Source organism: Peromyscus eremicus, chromosome 1 (assembly GCF_949786415.1).
Source record: "Peromyscus eremicus chromosome 1, PerEre_H2_v1, whole genome shotgun sequence".
Lineage (NCBI taxonomy): Eukaryota > Metazoa > Chordata > Mammalia > Rodentia > Cricetidae > Peromyscus > Peromyscus eremicus.
The window spans coordinates 150,250,234-150,272,223 of NC_081416.1; the positions used below are offsets into that span (position 1 = coordinate 150,250,234).

Genomic DNA, 21,990 nt, shown 5'->3' on the forward strand with positions numbered 1-21,990 from the left:
ATGTACCTGAACACCCTCCTTAGTGGGCGTTCCCAAGGATAGATGACCTCAAGCATAGTCTTTGTAACTTTTAGATGTGGCTGTCAGAGTGAAGATGGACTTTGTGTCCTTCCAATGACCTTCTAGCCCTAAGATTCAGTTTCAGAAATGCTCAAAAAAGTAACCATAGGTAGATGAAGAAAGATGGCTCAGTTGTTCTTCCAGAGGACCCAAGCTCAGTCCCCAGCACCCATGTCGGGTAGTTCACACCCATCTGTAGCTTCAGCTCCAAGAGATCCAGTGACCACTTCTGGTCTCTATAGGGACACACGCATCATTATTTTTTAATAAAAGTGAACCCTTAACAAAAATAGTTGTAACCACAAGTGGTAGCCACAAGTCTCACACTTTAGCTTCTCCATTAATGGAAATATGGCACTACTTCGACCCACAGACAGTAGACATGCCAGAAGCACTCAATCTTAATGCTCAGCTGCTCTTGACCTTCAGTGCTTTATAATTGGGAGTGCCCAGGTCTAGTCCTCCTGAAACTGTATTGTGTCTGTAATTTGGTGAACCACTCCATGGAGGAAGGTGACAACCTATCATAAGCTCTCCAAATAAGCAACCTAAAGTGTTCCTTGTCTTTTGAAACTCCAGAACTCAGTTGTAGGCTTGGAGATTCTGCTGCACTGTGTGACCTGTATAAGGCACTTGTCTCTGGATCTCTGCTAATTCTTCCCACATCCCTTAAGTATTGAGGAAGGTATAAAATTAGGCAAGTACATTTAAACATGATTGCTGGTGTTCTTATATATTAAGGCGATGTAGTCCCCTGATTTTCCACTGAAATGAGTAACTTTTCTTCTTGTCTTGGCACACAATATCACACTTTCATTCTATTTCCATACACATGGACCATGTAGTTTCTTCTACTTCCCCCTCCTGCTTGTCCCCCAGACACTACCACCATGTAGTTCCCCTTCCAACTGAAATTATTTCTTGATCACATCTTCAGTTCAGCTGCTTAGGCTAGCTATAATTCTTACCTAGAAACATAATTCTCACAGTTATTTTTTAAAAATTCAAAGAACATATGTTTTTTTTTTCCTTCGATGAACTTAGTGATGTCTTTGTTTTGACTTGGTTGACTCTGCAGGAAAGCTCTGGGGAAGAAAGTCTGTGCCTGCTTTGAACAAGATGGGAGGTAGCTAAGACAGATGCAGCATCTAGGAAGTTTTTTTTTTCTATTCTCTATGAAGCATTCATAAGGCTTGACTTTCATAGTGCATCTGTGTATGCATTTTCCTAATCACAAAACCTCTTTGACCTCACTTCTCAACAGGATGGGAAGATATTCTGCCGGCGGACGGCTTGTGATTGCCAGAATCCAAATGTTGACCTTTTCTGCTGCCCAGAGTGTGACACCAGGGTCACGAGTCAATGTTTAGATCAAAGCGGACATAAGCTGTATCGAAGTGGAGACAACTGGACCCACAGCTGCCAGCAATGCCGGTGTCTGGTATGTCAGTTTCCTGGGGATCCTGGTGCCATTGCTCTAGAAGAAGGGTTATAAATGCATGTGCTTTGGGGCTGGAGTTCCAAGATGTTTACAGTATTATGGAGAACATTGTGGGGCTGTGCTTAACCAGGGGGCCATGTACTCTGCCTGGATGTATTTACATTGCATTTAAAATACTGCAAAAATTTATGAAACAGATTTAACTTGAGCACAGTTTGTATATACCCCTATATCTTAGAATATCCAAAGCAAGGAAAATCTTCATAAAGTAGCTTTCAACGGCTTGGTAAGCAATGGTTGTCCAGACAGAACCAAGCCTATTATTGCTTTTGACATAACCTTTAAAGTTGTCAATAGAAGAAACATAATAGAAGCAATGGAGTTTGGGTGAGCAAGGCTGAGAATCCAATTCTATAATTGTCTCAAGGGCTAGCTTGGTGTGGACACTTTGGACATGTCATAACCTTTCAGTTTCTATTCTTTTCCTGAAGTGTCCACAGGTTTATGAGTCTCAATTTCAAAAATTATTAGGGAGATGAGAGAATGTATGTGAAAGGTGAATACCATACTCAACACGCAGTAGGCACTTGGCTTAGTGCCACAGAAGACTCTTAACATGGTGACTACTGTTGTTACTGTTTTATTCTTTGAAAAATCTGTTCAAATAGGAAAAAAGAACATTATTTTAAATATTAATATAAGGATACTAATAATATGCCTAGATTTGGGAAAGTTCAAAGAAAATGCTTTATTTCCAGAACTGGTTCAATGTGTTTCAAGTCATAGCACAAACAATGATTTCTGAGGATGGAAGACTTAAGAATGTGGCATGTTGGGAACTATGAGACTGTGGTGCTCCATCTCTGAGCATTCTACCTGAGTCAGCTTGTAAAGGAAACTCTTAGCTTGGTGCTTAATGTTTATTGAAATGAATTTTTCTCTTTCTGGGTATAATATGAAAACTAGCACCCAGAGAAATTGTTCTCTAAGTTCCTATAAATCCCCAGGTTAATGTACAAGCATTTGTAAATGTATCCTTTCCAATCCGTCTTAATACTAAGACTGCAACTTAGATTAATTCAGTTCATGGCCAATTTTACAAATTCCCATCCAAGGACAAACACATCCAATACAACAACAGATCCTTTTCCAGTATTGGTCTGGAGAACCACATTTCTTTTTTGAGAAATTAGTCATCGGATCACTGGAATTACTGGCATTCATCTTGCACATGAAGTTTCCATTCAAAGAGTTTCAAAGGCACATCTTGAATGTCCAGTCCTTGGAATATACAGTTTTTGAATTGCAGAAACTCCTGAGTTTACTCCTATTATTTTAGAATAATAGTGGTCACATTTAATAAATATTTTATCAAGACTTTACCCATGCCAGACTCTGAGTGTTGTCATGTTTTCAAGGAAGAAATAGTCGAAACCTGCACAAGTCCAGAGTCTGTAGTCATTTACTAAATAATTAAATAAGAATTTCCACAGGTGGGTTGGTTTCTCCTGAGAACACCCAACCTCAATTCTGAACTTGACACCAGCTTCTCAGTTGATGCAGCTGTTGAAATATTCAACTTCAGGTCTCACTTTTGACATTAAAAGAAGTTGGCATCTCTATACACTAGCCACCTTTTACCATCCCTTTGCTTGTTTGTTTTATTAGCATCTGTTGGACAAAACTCTAATCATCAGCAGCGAGAGAAAAACAACCAATCAAAGCCTGAAAAGCTCAAATTAATGTTGAGTTATACCAACTATACAGTGCAACCTGATTAAAAAAAACAATAAAATATGATAAATAACTGTAGGCTGTACTTGGAACACAAGCTGATTTAAGACTTTCTGTGAACCCTGGATTAGGTGGTCAGCAAAACTATCCTGAGGAAGGTGATAACTTCATAGAAGTTATGTGTGTAAGTGTATCTTCATAGAGGAGGACCGATCATACATATCATTGTACAGGCTAGAAGCATTCAGCAAGGAGAATAATGAGAATTCTAGTGCTTTCCTCTCCCAAGGGATACTGGGAATATAACACTGAATAAGACGAGGGAGACTCATTTCATCTTTCTCTCCACAGGAAGGAGAGGCAGACTGTTGGCCCCTAGCTTGCCCTAGTCTGAGCTGTGAATACACAGCCATCTTTGAAGGAGAATGTTGTCCCCGCTGTGTCAGTGACCCCTGCCTGGCTGATAATATTGCTTATGACATCAGAAAAACTTGCCTGGACAGCTCTGGTGTTTCAAGGCTGAGCGGCGCAGTGTGGACAATGGCTGGATCTCCTTGTACAACCTGTAAATGCAAGGTAACCAGCTGCCCTGGGGTGTATGAGCTACAGACAGTTTCCTTCTAAAATCTCTGAACTCAGATTCCATGGGGTGCATGTTCTTTAGGTGGTCCTTGTATAAAGGCAGATTCCAAATGGACATGGAAAAATACAAATTTGCCTTAAAAACTACTAAATTTTAACAACTGTCTGTAAGCTCAGTTATAGATAATTCAAGTTATTTTGACCTTCAGTATGTAAACCAGACTCAGAAAGACAAACACGGTATGTACTCACTCATAGGTGGATACTAGATGTAAAACAAAGGATGACTAGACTGCTACTCACAACTCCAGGGAGGCTACCTAGTAAAGAGGACCCTAAGAAAGACACAGGGATCGCCCAATGACAGAGAAATGGATGAGATCTACATGAACAAACTGAACGTGAGGGGGGGGGGTAATGAAGGGCAAGGGTCGGGGTAAAGAGAGCTTAGAGGAGTGGGAGATCCCAGCTGGATCAAGAACAGAGAGGGAGAACAAGGAAAGAGAGGCCATGATAAATGAAGACCCCCATGGGAATAGGAAGAAGCAAAGTGCTAGAGAGGTCCCCAGATATCAACAAAGATACTTCCACAATAGACTACTGGCAATGGTCCAGAGAAAGCTTGAACTGACCTACTCTGGTGATCAGATGGCGCAACACCCTAACTGTTGTGGTAGAATTCTCATCCATTGACTGATGGAAGCAGATGCAGAGATCCACTGCCAGGCCCCAGGTGGAGCTCCAGGAGTCCAATTGGCGAGAAAGAGGAGGGATTGTATGAGCAAGAGATGTTGAGACCATGATTGGAAAAAGCACAGGGACAAATAGCCAAATTAGTGGAAACACATGGACTATGAACCAATAGCTGAGGAGCCCCCAACTGGATCAGGCCCTCTGGATAAGTGAGACAGTCAATTAGCTTGAACTGTTTGGGAGGCCCCCAGGCAGTGGGACTGGGACCTGTCCTTAGTGCATGAGCTGGCTTTTGGGAGTCTGGGGCCTATGCAGGGACACTTTGTTCAGCCTGGGTGAAGGGAGGAGGGGACTGGACCTGCCTGGACTGAATCTACCAGACTGAGCTGAATCCCCAGGGGAGTGCTTGCTCTGGAGGAGATGGGAATGGGGGGGGGTGTATGGGGGAGGAGTGGGGGGGCGGGAGAAGGGAGAACAGGGGAATCCATGGCTGATATATAAAGTTACATTATAAAATTAAAAAATAATGATAATTTTTAAAAAAGAAAAAGAAAATTCAGCGGAAAAAAAAATAAGGGAAGACAAGAGCCAGATAGGGAGATAGAAAGAGAAGGAAGAAGGAAGGAAGGGGAGTGAAGAAAATGAGCACACAACTTCTTAGCTTCATCCTGGAAAATTACAGAAACTATCAATGGCAAGGCAAGGAGAGAGATCTATATAGCTGTTTCCTCTGTCTTATTTTACATCACCAAACATATTCCTGGGTTTCTTGTGATGTTTGAATGTGATTATTTCTCTGTCTTTTTGGAGGATTCCCCATGAAATGTCCTCATGTATCTTTAAGACTTTAAAGGTGGATCTTCCTCCCTTCAGTGTTCATAGAATCGTGACCAAAGGCAGCTTCAAGTGATGCTCGATCAACCAGTCAAAATCTCAATCAAAACATCACTTTCAGATTCCTATTATTAAGCATGTTAAGAATGATAGTCAACTCGATCCCATCAAAGTCTGCCTTTACCTCAGCTATCAGTGGAGGCATTACAGCTTGTCTTTTATTGGATTTATTAGTGTTGACATTTTTCCGTTTCCTAGAATATACTACCTTTTTTTTTTTTTTTTTTGGTATGTCAAGACAGAGTTTCTCCGTATAGTTTTGTTGCCTGTCCTGGATCTCACTATGTAGACCAGGCTGGCCTCGAACTTACAGAGATCTGCCTGGCTCTGCCTCCCAAGTGCTGGGACTAAAGGTGTGTGCCATCACCGCCGGGCTAGAATGTGCTATCATAAGATGAAGCTCCAGTAGAAAAAAAATGTCAAGCATCCTATATCAAAAGACCCATGATCCCCTCTGGACTTTTGCCCACCACAAACAAGATTTTATTCCTCCTTTTATTTTAATGAAAATAGAGGGTTTTTTCTTAAACACTATATCCTGATTATAGTTTCCCCTCTCTCTACTTCTCCCAGATCATTCTCACCTTCTCTTCCATCCAGATAACACCCTTCCTGTCTCTCCTTAGAAAACAAACAGGAATCTAAGGGATAGCAATAAACAAAAACAGAATAGGATACGATAAAATGAACATGTTGGAATAAGATGAAACAAACAGAAGGAAAAGAGTCCCAGAAAAGGCACAAGAAACTTCCATAAATGCAAAGGCCTATTCATTTACACACAGGACTCCCGTAAAATTGTAAAACTGAAAGCCACAATATGTATATAAAATATGTGTAGAGTGTAGTAGGAAGATTTCTCTGGTCCTGCCAGACTCTCCATAGTCCCACAGCCTGCTTATAAAATAATCACTCAGAAGCTTATATTAATTATAACTGCTCAGCCATTAGTTCAGGTTTATTACTGACTAGCTCTTACACTTAAATTAACCCATAACTCTTATCTATGTTTAGCCATGTGGTTTGGTACCTTTTCTCAGTTCTGCCTTGACGTCTTGCTTCCTCTATGTCTGGCTGATGACTTCTGACTCAGCCTGTCTCTTCCCAGAATTCTTCTCATCTCTTTGCCCGCCAATACTTCCTGGCTACTGGCCAATCAGGGTTTTATTTATCAATCAATCAGAGCAACACATATTCACAGCATACAGAACAGCATCCTACAGCACTTCTCCTTTTCTGTCTAATCAAAAATGAAGGTTTTAACTTTAACTTAGTAAAATTACATATAACAAAACAGTTATCAAGCAACAATTATAATATCTCGTCTATTTGTATTTGGCAAAATTAAAGAAAATATTTTATCTATCCTATATTTGTGAGTCTAAAGTTTTATATCTAATTTATCTTTTATCATAACCAAGCAAAATTATAACTATCTAGTCTTCAACTACATCAAAGACCCCAGAAGGATATAATATTGCTTAAGTAAACAGGAAATACATTATAAGCAGCTTCCAAAATTCTGGAAATGACAGAGACAGCTGGCTACCTGGACAGTTACCCAAAGCTCCTCTGCAACGTTGGGGCATCCTTCTTTAGCTGATAGGCCTAGAGTCTCTCAGTCGCTTCTCCCTGTGTCCTGTAGAATGTCTAGCAGTTTTTTTCTGTGAAGCAGGAACCTGAAGGACCATTTCTTCTTGCAAAGTTCAGTGGTCAACTTCCTATGGGTCCTGCATGTCCAGTTTATACAACATTTTGTCAAGCAGTCTAGGCAAGAACAGTTTCTTGTCCAAATGACTATTTTTGCCAAGAAGAAGAGAAACTCCATATGGAGTATCTTCGATGCCCATCTTCGTCTTTGAAGTAAATCGGTGCTGCCAGGAGCAGACCTGTCTCATTGTCCATGAACGTCTAAGTTTTAAAACATTTTAAATGCCATATTCTGTAGATCTTTGAAGTATTTGAAGATTACCTACTTTAATTGAAATATATCTAGAAAACTTAGCTAACATGACTATAAGTTTGATTATCATAGGTGACTAATTATTAATCTATATTTCTCAACTATACACTACAATTTCAAATGAGCTGCACAAACAAAATACTTTAAACAAGAGTAGAAATATACATACAGTATAACAAAATTAATTTTAAATTTGTATTAATAAACTAAAAGCCATAACAATGTAAAACATTTTTAAACAAGTTGCTGCTCTTTAAATGTAAGTTCAATAACCTACCCTTTCATCCTATCATATCTATATCCTATCCCCCTTTTTTCTTCTAGAAAGATATTGACTATGACCAATAACTATTTGTAACTAATCTCTAACAAAGACAAATATCCATAATCCATTTTGGGAATGTGGGTGTAGTGTTCTAGGCTACTTCCTGCTGTTAGGGGGTGCTGGTAGTCTTATGAGGATCCTGAGAAAACTGGAGATAATGGTCAAGTCCTAGGAAGATTGGCTATAACCTTTGTTGATAGGTACCATCTGTTAAGGTTCAGGAGGTCTGGCTTGATCAAATCTGATCCATCTTAACCTGGAACAAATCCATAGCCTCTTGCTTCCTATAGAAACAAAAGCAGAGCCTCCTTTCCAAAGCAACATATCCTTAGACATAAATTTTGAAGTCAAGATACTTTTAAAATATTCATATTAGTTTAACTGATTAGCCTTTACAATCAAATATCTGTCTGCAGTTAAAAATCCCAAAGACAATATAATCCAGACTCTCTGTGTGATTTCCATCTTTACATGGCTTATTTTTTTACATTACTTTTACTTTCTCTTTAAAGATTTTATTTTTTAAAACTTTCTATTTCTTTATATAACTGTCTATCTTTTTTTCCTCTCTCAAGCCTATATACATTTTTACACACACTGAAACTGTTTAGGGTTTATCCCATCTCAATCTGTCTTATTGTGAATCTATTGCTTTAAACTGCAGCATGACTAGGACTGAAATGGCAACTTTGGCTGCTGGCTCTGCCCATCTCAGCTTTCCAACATGGCAGAATTACGTTTATCACCAGCTTTGGGGGAACAATGCTCATCGCTGACTCTGTGAAGCAGTGGGTCTATGCTTCCATCCAGTAGTGTGTAGCCCAAAAAAACTTTTCTTTCTTTCCTTTTTTTTTTTTTTTTTTAAATTTTGTCTGTACTAGCAAAAGCTGTATCCACCATGCACCATTCCACATGGCTTGCAGACACCATTGTGTACAATGGCAGGAATCCACCATGCTGCACTCAAGCCCGTATGCCATGACCCTACCATACTGTAGCTTAAGTCCACATGCCATGGCATCTCTATACGTTGATGTTTCTATATCTCAACCTGCATGAGTCATGAAGTAGAAATCTGGTTTTAGATCCATTATTTTGTGTTTATAAGCCCTTCTTAAATTCTTTTAGGCTTTATGGAAATTCAAGAGCCCCTTGTTGGTACGCTAAATGTAGTTGGAAGATTTGTTCGGTCCCGCCAGGCCCCCCCATATTCCCACAGCCTACTTATAAAATAATTACTCAGAAGCTTATATTAATTATAACTGCTTGGCCATTAGCTCAGGCTTATTACTGACTAGCTCTTACACTTAAATTAACCCATAATTCTTATCTATGTTTAGCCATAGGGCTTGGTACCTTTTCTCAGTTCTGCCTTGTCATCTTGCTTCCTCTGTGTCTGGCTGGTGACTCCTGACTCAGCCTTTTTCTTCCCAGAATTCTCCTTGTTTCTTTGCCCCGCCTATACTTCCTGCCTGGCTACTGACCAATCAAGGTTTTATTTATCAACCAATCAGTGCAACATGTATTCATAGCATACAGAATGACATCTCACAACAGTAGAGTAAAAAATTAAAATAAAATAAAAACTAAAATGAAAATAAAAATTAAAAAAAGAAAAATAAGCTCTGACGTGAGACAAGGAACCTGCAAAGATGCCATTGAGTTCATTTTCTGCTGGCCATCCACTGCTGGACATGGGGCATACCCTTAAGAATATTTGTTTCTTAAGTGACACTCCCTTGGAGAAAACTAACTTTGCATTTGTGAGTGTTATCAATTGGAGATAGTTTCTGAGTTAGGGATGGGTACATGCATACACTTCTCCTTTCAGCTCTGTGCAGTCCCTATGCCTGCTACCTCAGTCTCAGTGAGTTCGTGTGTGTCGATCCTGTTGTATTTTGAAGGCCTTGTTTGTTTCGTGTCCTCTATCTCCTCTGGCCCTTACACTCTTTCTGTCTCATCTTCTGGAAGGTTCTCTGAACCTGAGGGGAGAGATTTGATAGAGATATCCTATTTAAGGCTGTTCTGAGGTCTCTCCCCTCTGTATAGTGTCTCACTATGGGTCTCTTGTTCCCCCCATATGCTATAGGAGGAAGCTTCTCTGATGATGGCTAAAAAAATTCACTGATCTATGAGTATGACAGAATGTCATTAGTAGTCATTTTATTGTTACATTATTTTTCTTTAGAACAGTGGTATTTGGTTCTGCCCTAGATTCCTGGGCTATCTAGTCTCAGGTTTTTGGTCACCCAAGCAGTGTCTGGTATGGAATGCATCTTACAGAGTGGGCCTTAAGTCAAATGTAATACTGGTTGATTACTCCCACAGCTTCATGCCAGCATTGCCCTATCATATTTTGTGGGCAGGACATTATTGTAGATAGAATGGTTTACAGCTGGGTCAGTGTCTACGTTTATCCTTTGGTAGCTTGTAGAGTACCTTCCTGTACCAGAGCCAGTAGCACATAGGACTTATGGTCTATGTAGGTACCAGCTCAACTTCTCCATGTTCAATAAGATGTGTATGTCTTGTCTCAGCAGTGGGGTTTGCCATTAGTTTTTGGAGAGAAACCTATAGCCTTAGCAATACCCTACATTGTTTGGGGATTCCCATGGAACCCCTTTGGCAAACAACTCAATTAGATGTAACCTAATTCCAGTACTGGAAGTTTAATTTGGTGACAGATGTCCCGGTAGAACTCTGTCTTCTCCAGTACATCATTTAGATCTCATATGTATATATTTTAGGGAACTTCTACTATTAGGTTACAACATGACCCATCAAATGGCCCTGCATTTTAGCTGTCCCCCCACCTACTCCTTCCATAACTATATATTTTATTTCCCCTTCCTAAGGAGATCTGTTCCTCCCACCTAGTCTCTTACTCTATACCTAACCTCAGTGGTTCTATGGATAACAGATTGGTTCCCATTGATTTAACACCTAATATCTACTATAAGGAAATGCATGCCATATTTGTCCTTGTGGGTCTGGGATACCTCACTCAGAATGATTGTTTTCTAGGTCCATGCATTTGCTTGAAAATTTCATGTTATTTTTTTAATGGCTGGGCAGTACTCCATTGTGTAAATGTTTCACATTTTCTTTATTTATTCTTCTGTTAAGGGACATCTAGGTTGTTTCCAATTTCTGAATATTATAAAGAGAGCAGCAACACACATGGTTGAGCAACTGCTTCTGTGTTAGGTTGAAGCGTCCTTTGAGTATATGCTTGAGAATTAGATATAGGTGGATTTTGAGGTAGATAGATTCATATCTTTCTGAGCAACTGCCATATTGATTTTCATAGTTGCTATACAGTTTGTACAGTCAGCAATGGATGAGTGTTCCCCTTACTTCACATCTGTGCTAGCATGAGCTAACACTTGTGTAATGATCTAACAGGCATAAGATGGAATCTCAAAGTAATTTTGATTTGCATCTCCCTGATGGCTAAGGATTTTGAACATTTATTTGTATTTCTCAATCATTTCAATGTCCTCTATTGAGAATTCTTTGTTTAGATCTGTGCCCCATTTTATTGGATTATTTGGGGTTTGTTTTTTATATCTAGTTTCTTGGGTTCTTTATATATTTGGATGTTAGTCTTCTATCAGATGTGGAGTTGGTAAGATCTTTTCCCATTCTGTAGGTGGATGCTTTGTCTGAATGACAGTGTCCTTTGCCTTACAGAATTTTTTCAGTCTTGTAAGGTCCCATTTATTAATTGTTGATCTTAGTGTTGTGGTAAGGTGTTCCATTCAGAAAGTCTTTTTCTGGACTAACGATTTCAAGATCATTTCCCACGTCCCCTTCTTTCAGGTTCAGTGTATCTGGTTTTATATTGAGGTTTTGAATCCATTTAGCACTGAGTTTTGTGCAGGGTAATATATTAGGATCTATTTGTATATATCCTATGTATGTATCTTCTACCTGCTGCCAATCAGTTTGACAAGTACCATTTGTTGAAGATGTTATCTTTTTTCCAGTGTGTATTTTCTGGACTTTTTTTTCTTTTAAAATGAAAATCAAATGTTCATAGGTATGTGAATTTATATCTGGATCTTCAATTCCATTGAACATTGTGTCTATTTTTGTGCCAACACCATGCAGTTTTAATTGTTATAGCTTTGTAATACAACTTGATATTGGGGACAGTGATACCCCCACAGTCCTTTTATTAATTGTTTTAGTTATCCTGAGTTCTTTTCTTTTTGTATTTACATAAGAAGCTGAAAATTGTCTGTTAAAGATCTGTGAAGAATTGGGTTGGAATTTTGATGGGGATTGCACTGAATTTGTAGATTGCTTTTGGTAGAATGACTATTTTTGCTATATTAATCCCACTGATTCATGAGTATTGCAGATCTCTCCATCTTCTTATATCTTCAATTTCTTTCTTCAGTGTCTTGAAGATTGTATCACACAAGTCTTTCACTTGCTTGGTTAAGAGTTTTCACAAGGTATTATATATTATGAAACTATTCGATAGGTTTTGTATCCCAGATTTCTTTCTCATTTGTCATTTGTATATAGAAAGGCTATTGGTTTTTTGTGAGTTAATTTTTGTATCCAGATATTATGCTGAAAATGCTGAAAGTGCTGTAAGAGTTCCCTGGTAGAATTTTTTATGGTCATTTAAGTATAATATCACATTATCAGCAAATAGGAGTCCTTTGACTCTTCCTTTCCAATTTGTATCCCTTTGATCTTTAGTTGTCTCATTGCTCTATCTAAGCCTACATTGAAGTAGTATATTGAATAGGTATAGAGAGAGTGGACAGCCTTGTCTTGTTACTAATTAGTGGAGTTGTTTTGAGTTTCTCTCCATTTAAGCTTCTGTTGGTTATGGGCTTGCTGTAATTGCCTTTATCATGTGGAGGTATGTCCCTTGTATCTCTAATCTTTCTCATTTATTTTTGTCATAAAGGGATATTTTATTTTTGTAAAAGGCCTCTTCTGCATCTATTGAGATGATCATGCCCTTTTTTTCAGTTTATATATGGGGTGGATTATATTTATTGATTTTTATGATGATCCATCCCTGTATCTCTGGGATGAAGATCATGGTAGATGATCTTTTTGATGTGTTGTTGATTTTGTTTGCAAGTGTTTTATTGAGGATTTTTGCATCTATGTTCATAAGGGAGAGTGTCAGGGTGACTGTGGCCTCATTAAATGAGTTGGGCAGTGTTCCTTCTGTTTCTATTTTGTGGATTAATTTGAAGAGTGCTGCTGTTAACTCTTCTTTGAAAGTCTGATAGATTTCTGGGCTAAAACCATCTGGCCTTGGGCTTTTTTTTTTCTGGTTGAGAGACTTTTAATTACTGTTTCTATTTTACTAGGGGTTATATATCTGTTTAAATTGCTTATCTGATCTTGATTTAACTTTGGTAGGTGGTATATATTAAGAAATGTATCCATTTCTTTTAGATTTTTCCAATTTGGTGGGGTACAGGTTATTAAAATATGTCCTATGATTCTCTGGATTCCTTTGGTGTCTGTTGTTATGACCCAATTTGCATTTCAGATTTTATTAATTTGAATCTTCTCTGTCTTTTAAATAATTTGGCTAAAGGCTCATCAATCTTATTGATTTTCTCTGAGAACCAACTTTTTGTTTCATTGATTCTTTGTGTTGTTTTGTTGTTGTTTCTATTTTATTGATTACAGCCCTGAGTTTGATTTTTTTTGCTGTCTATTCCTTTTGGTTGTGATTTCTTCTTTTTGTTCTAGAACTTTCAGGTGTGCTGTTAAGTTACTAGTATGAAATCTTTCCTTTCTATTTTGTAGACACTTAATGCTATGAAATTGCCTTTTAGAACCACCTTTATATATTCCATAATTTGGGGTATATTGGTTTTTCATTTTCATTCAATTTTAAAAAGTTTTAAATTTCTTTCTTAATTTTTGTCCTCATCCATTTTTTTTCATTCAGTAATGAATTGTTCAGTTTCTATCAGTTTGTAAGCTTTGTGTTGTTCACATTCCCCCGTGAACCATGGTTGTCAGATAAGATGCAGGGTGTTATTTTAACTTTCTCTTGTCTGTTGAGACATGCTTTTTGTCCAAGTATGTGGTCAATTTTGGAGAAAGTTTCCTGAGCTATTGAGAATAGGTATTTTTGTGAGTACTTGGATGAAGCATTCTGAAAATATCTGTTAGGTCTATTTTGTTTATAACTTCAGTTAGCTCCATCATTTCTCTGTTTAGTTTTTATGTGGATGACCTGTTTATTGGCAAGAGTGGTGTATTTAAGTTTCCCACTATCAGTGTGTGAGGGTTAATATGTGATTTAAGCTACAGTAGTGGTTTTTTTTTTTTTTTTTTTACAAACTTGAGTACCCTTGTGTTTGGTCCATAGATATTAAGAATCTCAGTGTCCTCTTAATGAATTTTTCCTTTGATGAGTATATAGTGTTCTTCTCTATCTCTTCTGATTAGTTTTGATTTGAAGTCTATTTTGTCAAATATTAATCTGGTTATAATCTTCTTAAGGTCACTTGCTTGGAATATGTTTTTCCATCTTTTTACCCTGAGATGATGTCTATCCTTCATGTTAAGGTGCTTATTGGATACAACAGAAGGGTGAATCCTGTTTTCACATCCATTTTCTTAGTCTATGTCTTTTTATTAGTGACTCAAGACCATTGATGTTGAGAGTTATCAACAAGCAGTGTTTGCTGATTTCTGTTATTTTGTTGTTGTTGTTGGTGGTGGTGGTGGTAGTGGTGGTGGTGGTGGTGGTGGTGGTGGTGGTGTGTGTGGTGATGGTGGTGTTTTTCTTCTCTTCTGATTTTCTCTTTTCCTGGGTGTGGTTATCCTCTTCAGGTTGAAATTTTCCCTTCAGCGTCTTCTGTAGGGCTAGACTTATAGATGAATACTGCTTAAGTTTGGCTTTATCTTGGAATGTCTTTTTCCTTATCTTGTGACTCAAAGTTTTAGTGGGTGTAGTAGTCTGGTCTGGTGTCTGTGTCTCCTAAAGTTTGAAGAAGGTCCTTGTGGATCTTAGAGTCTCCATTGAGAAGTCAGGTGTTATTCTAATAGGTCTGGCTTTAATATGTCTTTTTCTCATGCAGCTTTTAATATTCTTTCTTTGTTCTGTATATTCAGAGCTTTGATTATTATGTGCCAAGGAAACTTTCTTTTCTGGTCAAATATATTTGGTGTTCCCTGTGCTTCTTGTACCTTGATTGGCACCTCATTCTCTAGGCTAGGGAAATTTTCTTCAATGATTTTGTTGAAAATATTTTCTACGCCTTTGACCCCAGTTTTTTTCCTTCCTGTATTCTTATTATTCTTAGATTTGATCTTTTCATATTGTCAGAAATGTCTTGGATGTTTTCTGTCTGGAGTTTTTCAGATTTAACATCTTCTTTTATTGAAAGCCCTTCAGGTACCTGCCCCAAGGGGTTTTCTCCCAGAGTCAGGCGAAGGTGCTTACAAGCAGAGGGTATCTAGTCTTAAGGATATCAAAAGAATCAGCGTACACCGGGCTCTCTCAGTCCATTCACTTTACTGTTCTAAATAAGCTCATTCTCTGATCTCTCTGCTGTTCTCTCTTTGTTCTACCTTAGTTCTACCCTGAGTCTCTGAAGTTTCCAGTTTTTATATAGGTATAATCAGCAATTCTCTGGCCAAAGCAAGGTCACAAGGCTTGAATTCTTTCAGGGTCATAAAATAGATAAGAGTTTACATCAGGCAGTGACTGTCAGGCTTTCTGTATAACTCAAGAAGGGGGTGACCTGTAAAAACCTCAATGAACTCTTAAAGGGAAAGGGTCTAAGGAGAGGGAGAGAGACCTTGAATCAATTAGGGAAATCTAAGAGGGGAAAGGGGGGAATCCATGTGTAGTATTGCATTCCTAGGTGTGATTAGATAGTAAGCTGATTAACAAACCAAGGTGAAAGTAAAAGGAGTTAAGAATTTGTTAGGTCCAGGTTAGCTTGGGGCAGCGCTTTCCTATCTGGTGGTGGGGTGAGCCCAGGGCACACTTGTTCCCTATCTATCTAAAGGCTGTGAGTCAACAATTTCAGAGATGTTGTAATTCTATGTCCTTGGGTGTCTGAGAATGTCTCAAATGAGATTCTTTTGCCTGAACACTAAACACTGACCAAATGCCTGCCAATGAAGATAATTGCAAGGAGGCAGACCTCTAAGTTTACCTTGGAGAAAGGAACAAAAACCTGGTTGTGAGAAACAGGTTTTGATTGTGTGACTATTTTTCACACATAGCTGCGGGGTGTTATCCAATGTTTTACCCAATAAGTGATCAAGCACACTGTTAAAAGTTCTTGGGAAAAGAATCAAATGGGAAAGATACAATAGCACATAAGAAATTCACTGCAGGAAACAGCTACTACATTCAAAAGGCAATAATTCCAAAACACCTTACATGATCATTTCCACCACCAGAACTGTTGGTTCTGAGAGGTTGACCTTTGAACACTAGTTGTCACCTGCTGTATACTCGAATGGCCTTTTGCTCCCAGCATCTCTCAATGTTCTTTGATCCAGGTGTCCATTTCTTCTCTCTTGTCTTCAGTGCTTGAGAGTCCTCATCCATCTCTTGTGTTCTGTTGATGAGGCTTGCCTCAGAGGTCCTTGATCAAGTTCCTAAAGTTTCCATTTTCATGTTTCCCTCAGTTTGGGTTTTCTTATTAATTCTATTTTCACATTCAGGTCTGGAACTGTTATACTCACTTTCTTTCATGGTTTGCTTGTATTTTTCATAGATTTCCTTAATGGATATATTCATTTCCTCCTTAAAGAAATTCATATTCATAAATTCTATTTTAAGTCCCTTTTTTCATTTCTCAGGGCATACTGTAGTAGGATTACTGTGCTCTAGTGGGGACACATTGTCGTTGATGTTGTTGATTTTGTTACTATGCTGGACATCTAGGCAGCATCTGGGTTTGGGATGATGGTAAATCTAGGTGCTGATATCTGGTCTTGTCTTTGTTGGGTGTGTGTTTGTTCCTTGATTTATGTTGTCCTCTCTGTTTCCTAGGTGGATGCGGTGACTGTGTGTGAACTGGTAGGGAATGCTATTAGAATACTGCCAAGTGTGTCCACTGGGGGTTTGGGTACAATGTATTCCTAGGTATTGGGTGCTGACACTTAGGAATAGAGATGATCTACAGAGGGGATCCACAGGACGGAAGAAAGCAGGCTCTTCCACCAGGATCTGCCTAGTCCCTGGGAATGGAGACAGAGAGTAAGAAGAGGCCACAGCAGGTGCTCTGCTACGTATATGGGGATGAGACTGGGGGATTTGATTTGGAGGAAAGGAGAGTGAAGATCTGAATCTCACTACCTGCTCTGCTGACCTACTTGATTCTCTGGCAGGCTTGGCAAGAGGGCTCCAAGGGAATGTCTTCTAGAGCTGGGTACTGAGACAGAGGGATGAGTGGAGAGGAAGGTCAGAGAAGATCTGAGTGATCTGCTGGAGATGGGGTCAGAGAGGAGGGGGCAACACAGCAGGTGGTCAGAGAGGAGGGGGATCACAGCAGGGGGTCAGAGAGGAGGGGGATCACAGCAGGTGATCAGAGAGGAGGGGATCACAGCAGGTAGTTAGAGAGGAGGGGGATCACAACAGGTGGTCAGAGAGGAGGGGATCACAGCAGATGGTCAGAGAGGAGGGGGATCACAGCAGGGGGTCAGAGAGGAGGGGGATCACAGCAGGTAGTTAGAGAGGAGGGGATCACAGCAGGGGGTCAGAGAGGAGGGGGATCACAGCAGGTGGTCAGAGAGGAGGGGATCACAGCAGGTGGTCAGAGAGGAGGGGGATCACAGCAGGAGGTCAGAGAGGAGGGGGATCACAGCAGGTGGTCAGAGAGGATGGGGAATCATGGCAGGTGTTCTCCTACAGAGTTGGAGATGAGATTGGGTGACTGGATTTGGAAAAGAGAAGGGAGAGTGAAGATCTACAGTTGACCTATGGGCTCTTGGGGACTACCTCTGGAGTTGCAGACTGGGACAAAAGGATGAATGGGAAGGAAGGCTGGGGGAGAAGTTCTGCATGATCTGTTTTTGGGGGCAGAGAGGATGGGGAGGCTGCAGCAGGTGACCTGCCCCAGAGCTGGGAATGGGACTGGGGGATTGGATTTGCAAGAGACGAAGGAGAAGTGGAGCTCTTCAGTGAGCCCCAGTGGAGCTAGGCAGTTACCTCACTGGATTTCCTGGCAAGCCTGGCTGGAGTGGGGTGGGGGCTTGAAGAATGGGATGAGTGGAGGGAGGTTGAGGAAGGACTGGGTGACCCATTGCAGATGGGGGCAGAGAGCATTCAATCCCTTTTTAATGTCAGGATTGAGATTCATTGAAGGGAATTACAAAGGCATATTTATATTAATTTATGAAATTGAATTTTAATAAACTTCCCTGAATTTATTCACCTAAACTCTCCCTCCTCCTTCCTAATCCTGATGAGGTGAGCAGTCATGGTTACCCTGGATGTGTGCACATTCGTGGAATCTATTTTGGATTTGCCTTTAATGTTCCTGATATTTTCCATTAGTTTCTGAAATGGCTAATTGTTTCCTTTGAGATATTTATATTTGCAAAATATGTTTTGGAAATAAGTTTAGCAAATAAATTGTGAAAATCTGGATTGTTGAAGTGTATCTAGAGCATAGATTGAGTGCAGGTGGGACAGGAAACGGATCCGATAGCAAAGCCTGAGCCAAGAGTCACCAGGAATATCGTGCCTGTCATGCCGGCTTCCTTTCCAAGCTGGACACGCTCTTTCCATTCTTGAAGCATAGCCTCCGTTCAGCTGTTGTGAACATAGACGGCAGACTGCTCATCACTGTGTGTTCTGTTTCAGTGGCTGACACTTGTCTTCTCTTTGCACAGAATGGGAGAGTCTGCTGCTCTGTGGATCTGGAGTGTCTTGAAAATAATTGAAGTATTTTAAATGGACTCACCACAGGATAAAAATGGACAAAATGACCATCCAACCTGAGGAGGAAGAGGAGCTTATTTTTTTTTTTTTTTTTTTAACCACAGTCAATTACCAAAGTCTCCATCCGAGGACGGTGTTTGGGTGGCCTCTGCCACTTTGCTCATCCTTGCTGATCTAGTCTAGATGCCTGCCGTGCTGTGCATTTCAGTCAATGGTTGTTGAGTCTCCGTGTTGTAAATCACCTTCCCCTCGTCAGATCATTTGCGGATACATTTAACGGATCCCATGATAAATGTTAATGTATTTTTTGTTTATTTTGTGTACTAACATAATAGAGACTTGGCACCATTTATTTATTTTTTTTTTGATTTTTGATTCAAATTCTAAAAATAAAGTTGCCTGTTGTGACTTTTGTCTCATTGAGTGCACACAGTATGGAGGCTCCTGTGGGACATGTTGATGAAGATGTGTAGCATCTGTCCACGGCATCCTTCCGTTTCAAACTGTTGAACACAGATGTCCACTCACTCAGCTGAAAACTGTTCAGGGCAATTATGGTACACTGAAGGGGAAAGGATGCCAGACATCATTAAACAACATTTCAAAAAGTACTATCTCCTCCCTGTTGCAAAAATAAATGAAGTGACACATTTACTCACAATTTCTAGGCGGTGATCTTAAAAGCCCTTCTTGGCATTGGAAGTCAAATCTTGTTTATATTGGTTTTATACAGTACTTATATGCAGCAACACACTTTAATCGTTATTAATAAAGTTAATGACATAATACTAGTCTCCACCACATTACACAAACACGGATTAAGGAATCTGCTCGGCCATTGGTTTTGGGCAGAGGTGTTTGATCTGCACCCTCTATGGCAGGCTGCAAGGTGTTGGATTACTGCCCAGTGTCCCACCAATCACACTTCCATGGGTGAAGAGGATGTGAGCCTTTAAGAAAATCTGTTTGCATGAGTTTGTGACTATTTTCATTTCAGCCAATGCTTGCTCATTTATTTATTCATTCATTTTATTTAATGAGTGTTTTGCCTGCATGAATGTTTGTGCACCATGTGTGTGCCCGGTGCCTATGGAGGTCAGAAGGTCACCTAGAACTAGAGTTATAGATGGTGGTGAACTGCCACATGGATTCCTGGAATGGGGAACAGGTCTCTGCAAGAGCTGCAAGTGTTCTTAACTACTAAGCCAGCTCTCCAGCCCACAACAAATGCTATATTTTTTAAGAATTGGCAGTTATTCAGTTATACAAAATTATTACATTTCATCAGGTTTGTCAGGGCTGATCATCCAACGTTAGGTGGTACTTTGGGGACTATCAAGCATTGTGCTGAATTAAGTTAGTTCCTGGACTGCTGCTTATGCCTAAAAGTTACATCAATGATGCTATAAGTAATGTTTAAATCCTAAATACTAACATTATTAATTTAAAATTATTATCTCCGCATACTATTATTCACTAGTACTTTTCCAACAGAGATAATAACCAATATTTTGTGTGAAAATGGAGTACTCTACATGAATTGGACTTTATGTGATGAATCACAATGACAACAAATTGAATATTACACTTGGCAAAGACTGATAGAGTGTGATAAATTATGAAACATCATATTTTATCTCAGTTCCTTACATGGAACCCTGGAGTAAAGAACTGAAAATTACCCTTATGACATCTCAACTGAAAAGAAGCCTTCCCAATGTTATGAGAAAGAAAACGTTACAGGACTTGTGACTGTGTCTATAGATCTCTGTGTGATGCAGAGCGCTTCTGTTTGTTGGATTAGCCACTTCACTTCACTTACATGTCCTAAGGGGGAGTCTGGTACTTCCCACAGAGGCCAGGCGACTCATGAAGTTAGCACTGTTCCTAGCCCCCTGTGGGAAGTCTGCTGTCTTCTGCTCTAGAAAATGTCTGAGTACAGATACATGCCTTAGAGCCATCTGCACTTGTCTTTTCCTCCAAGATGTTATCGAAAAGCCCGTTTTATTTGAATTTCAGTGTGTTGATACTTTCCTGAAGTGCAATTAACATCAATAGCCCAAAGTATTTTTACAAATACTATTCTCAGACCCGATATTTTCTTTTCCTCTGAAACTTAATGGAGTGAATTTAATCTGGGCTAATTTCAAACCACCATAGTGTCTGTCAATATGGAATATGCTTCCTATAATATACTAGATGACATTTAATTGTTAAAGACACATTGATCCAGATAATGGCATATGCCTGCAGTTCCAGCCACTGGTGACAGAGGGTGCGGGCTGAAGCAGAACAGGGAAACTCTTGACTTCATCAGTTTAAGACTATCCTATAAGAATATAAAACATTTCATCTTCATTATATGATGCTTTCTATGCTCTACTGGGGAAACTAAAATACAGCTTTAGATGTAACCAACTAGATGAGTGATCTGAATGAGCATTATGTAAGCCCAGATGATCAGAAGGGATCCTATTCAAATACACTTGACCTAGAAATGAACTACCTTCTTGACTTTGAATTTTTTTTTAAAAGACACCAAGTTGGATAGGAAGGGAAGGGAAGGTGGATCTAGGAAGAGTTGGAGGAGGAAGAATGAACATAATAAAAATGCATTCATCTGGAAGCTGGGCATGTGGCTCACTGGTATAGCACTTGATAGCATGTATGTGACCCTTGGTTCCATACACAACATCATAAAAACAAGCAGATATAAACAAAAACCCCAAATCCAGTAAATCTGGCATTTAGCTGCCATGCTGAAGTTTTCAGGTGAAAACTGGGTGATTACCTTATGACATAGTACTATTTGATGATTCTGTCTCCTTAGGAGATAGACATGAACATTGGCAAGAAATTTTAAAAAGTCCTGAGATTATGCTCTCCCCTTCCACTGTTCCTGGCACTACAGCATTGTCATGGAGAGTAGAATGTGAGGATAGGCAACAGTTCTGGGTATTAACTGAATATGCATCAATTAAAAGCTAACTTTGCCTCATTTTTTCCTTCTAAACTATATATGACTATGTATATATGTGCATATATCATGTATTTGCTTTATATTAGTTGCATATGACATGGGATTCCTGTGTAACCTACAATACACGTCCATAGAACTATAAAAATGGTTCTTCTATGTTCATATACAATATACATATACATTATACATATGCACATATATTCTTAGAATGTTCCTTCCTCTGAAATTCTCAGACCTGTGCTTACTTCACTTTTATAGATTTTAACATCTATCTTCCTTGTATTATATGTGCAATAGGCTGTGAATTAGACTATATCCTAACTGTGTGCGGTTGACATCTTCTGGCATCCAGCATAGTAGTTTGGATATAATGGGTTTTCAGTTAAGTCAATATTGAATTGATATTTTTTTG

The 21,990-nt window shown here is 39.3% G+C and overlaps 1 protein-coding gene across 1 annotated transcript in view; it reads left to right on the plus strand.

Annotated features, from left to right (window-relative positions):
* Positions 1–19,006, plus strand: part of Nell1 (neural EGFL like 1) — an 806,688-nt gene extending 787,682 nt beyond the window's left edge. Inside the window, exons 18-20 of the mRNA XM_059253364.1 lie at positions 1,325–1,501; positions 3,587–3,811; positions 18,550–19,006. Coding sequence (XP_059109347.1) covers positions 1,325–1,501; positions 3,587–3,811; positions 18,550–18,600 — 453 coding nt within the window. The 3' untranslated portion in view covers positions 18,601–19,006. The remainder of the gene's footprint in view (positions 1–1,324; positions 1,502–3,586; positions 3,812–18,549) is intronic.
* Positions 19,007–21,990: the final 2,984 nt, after the last annotated feature.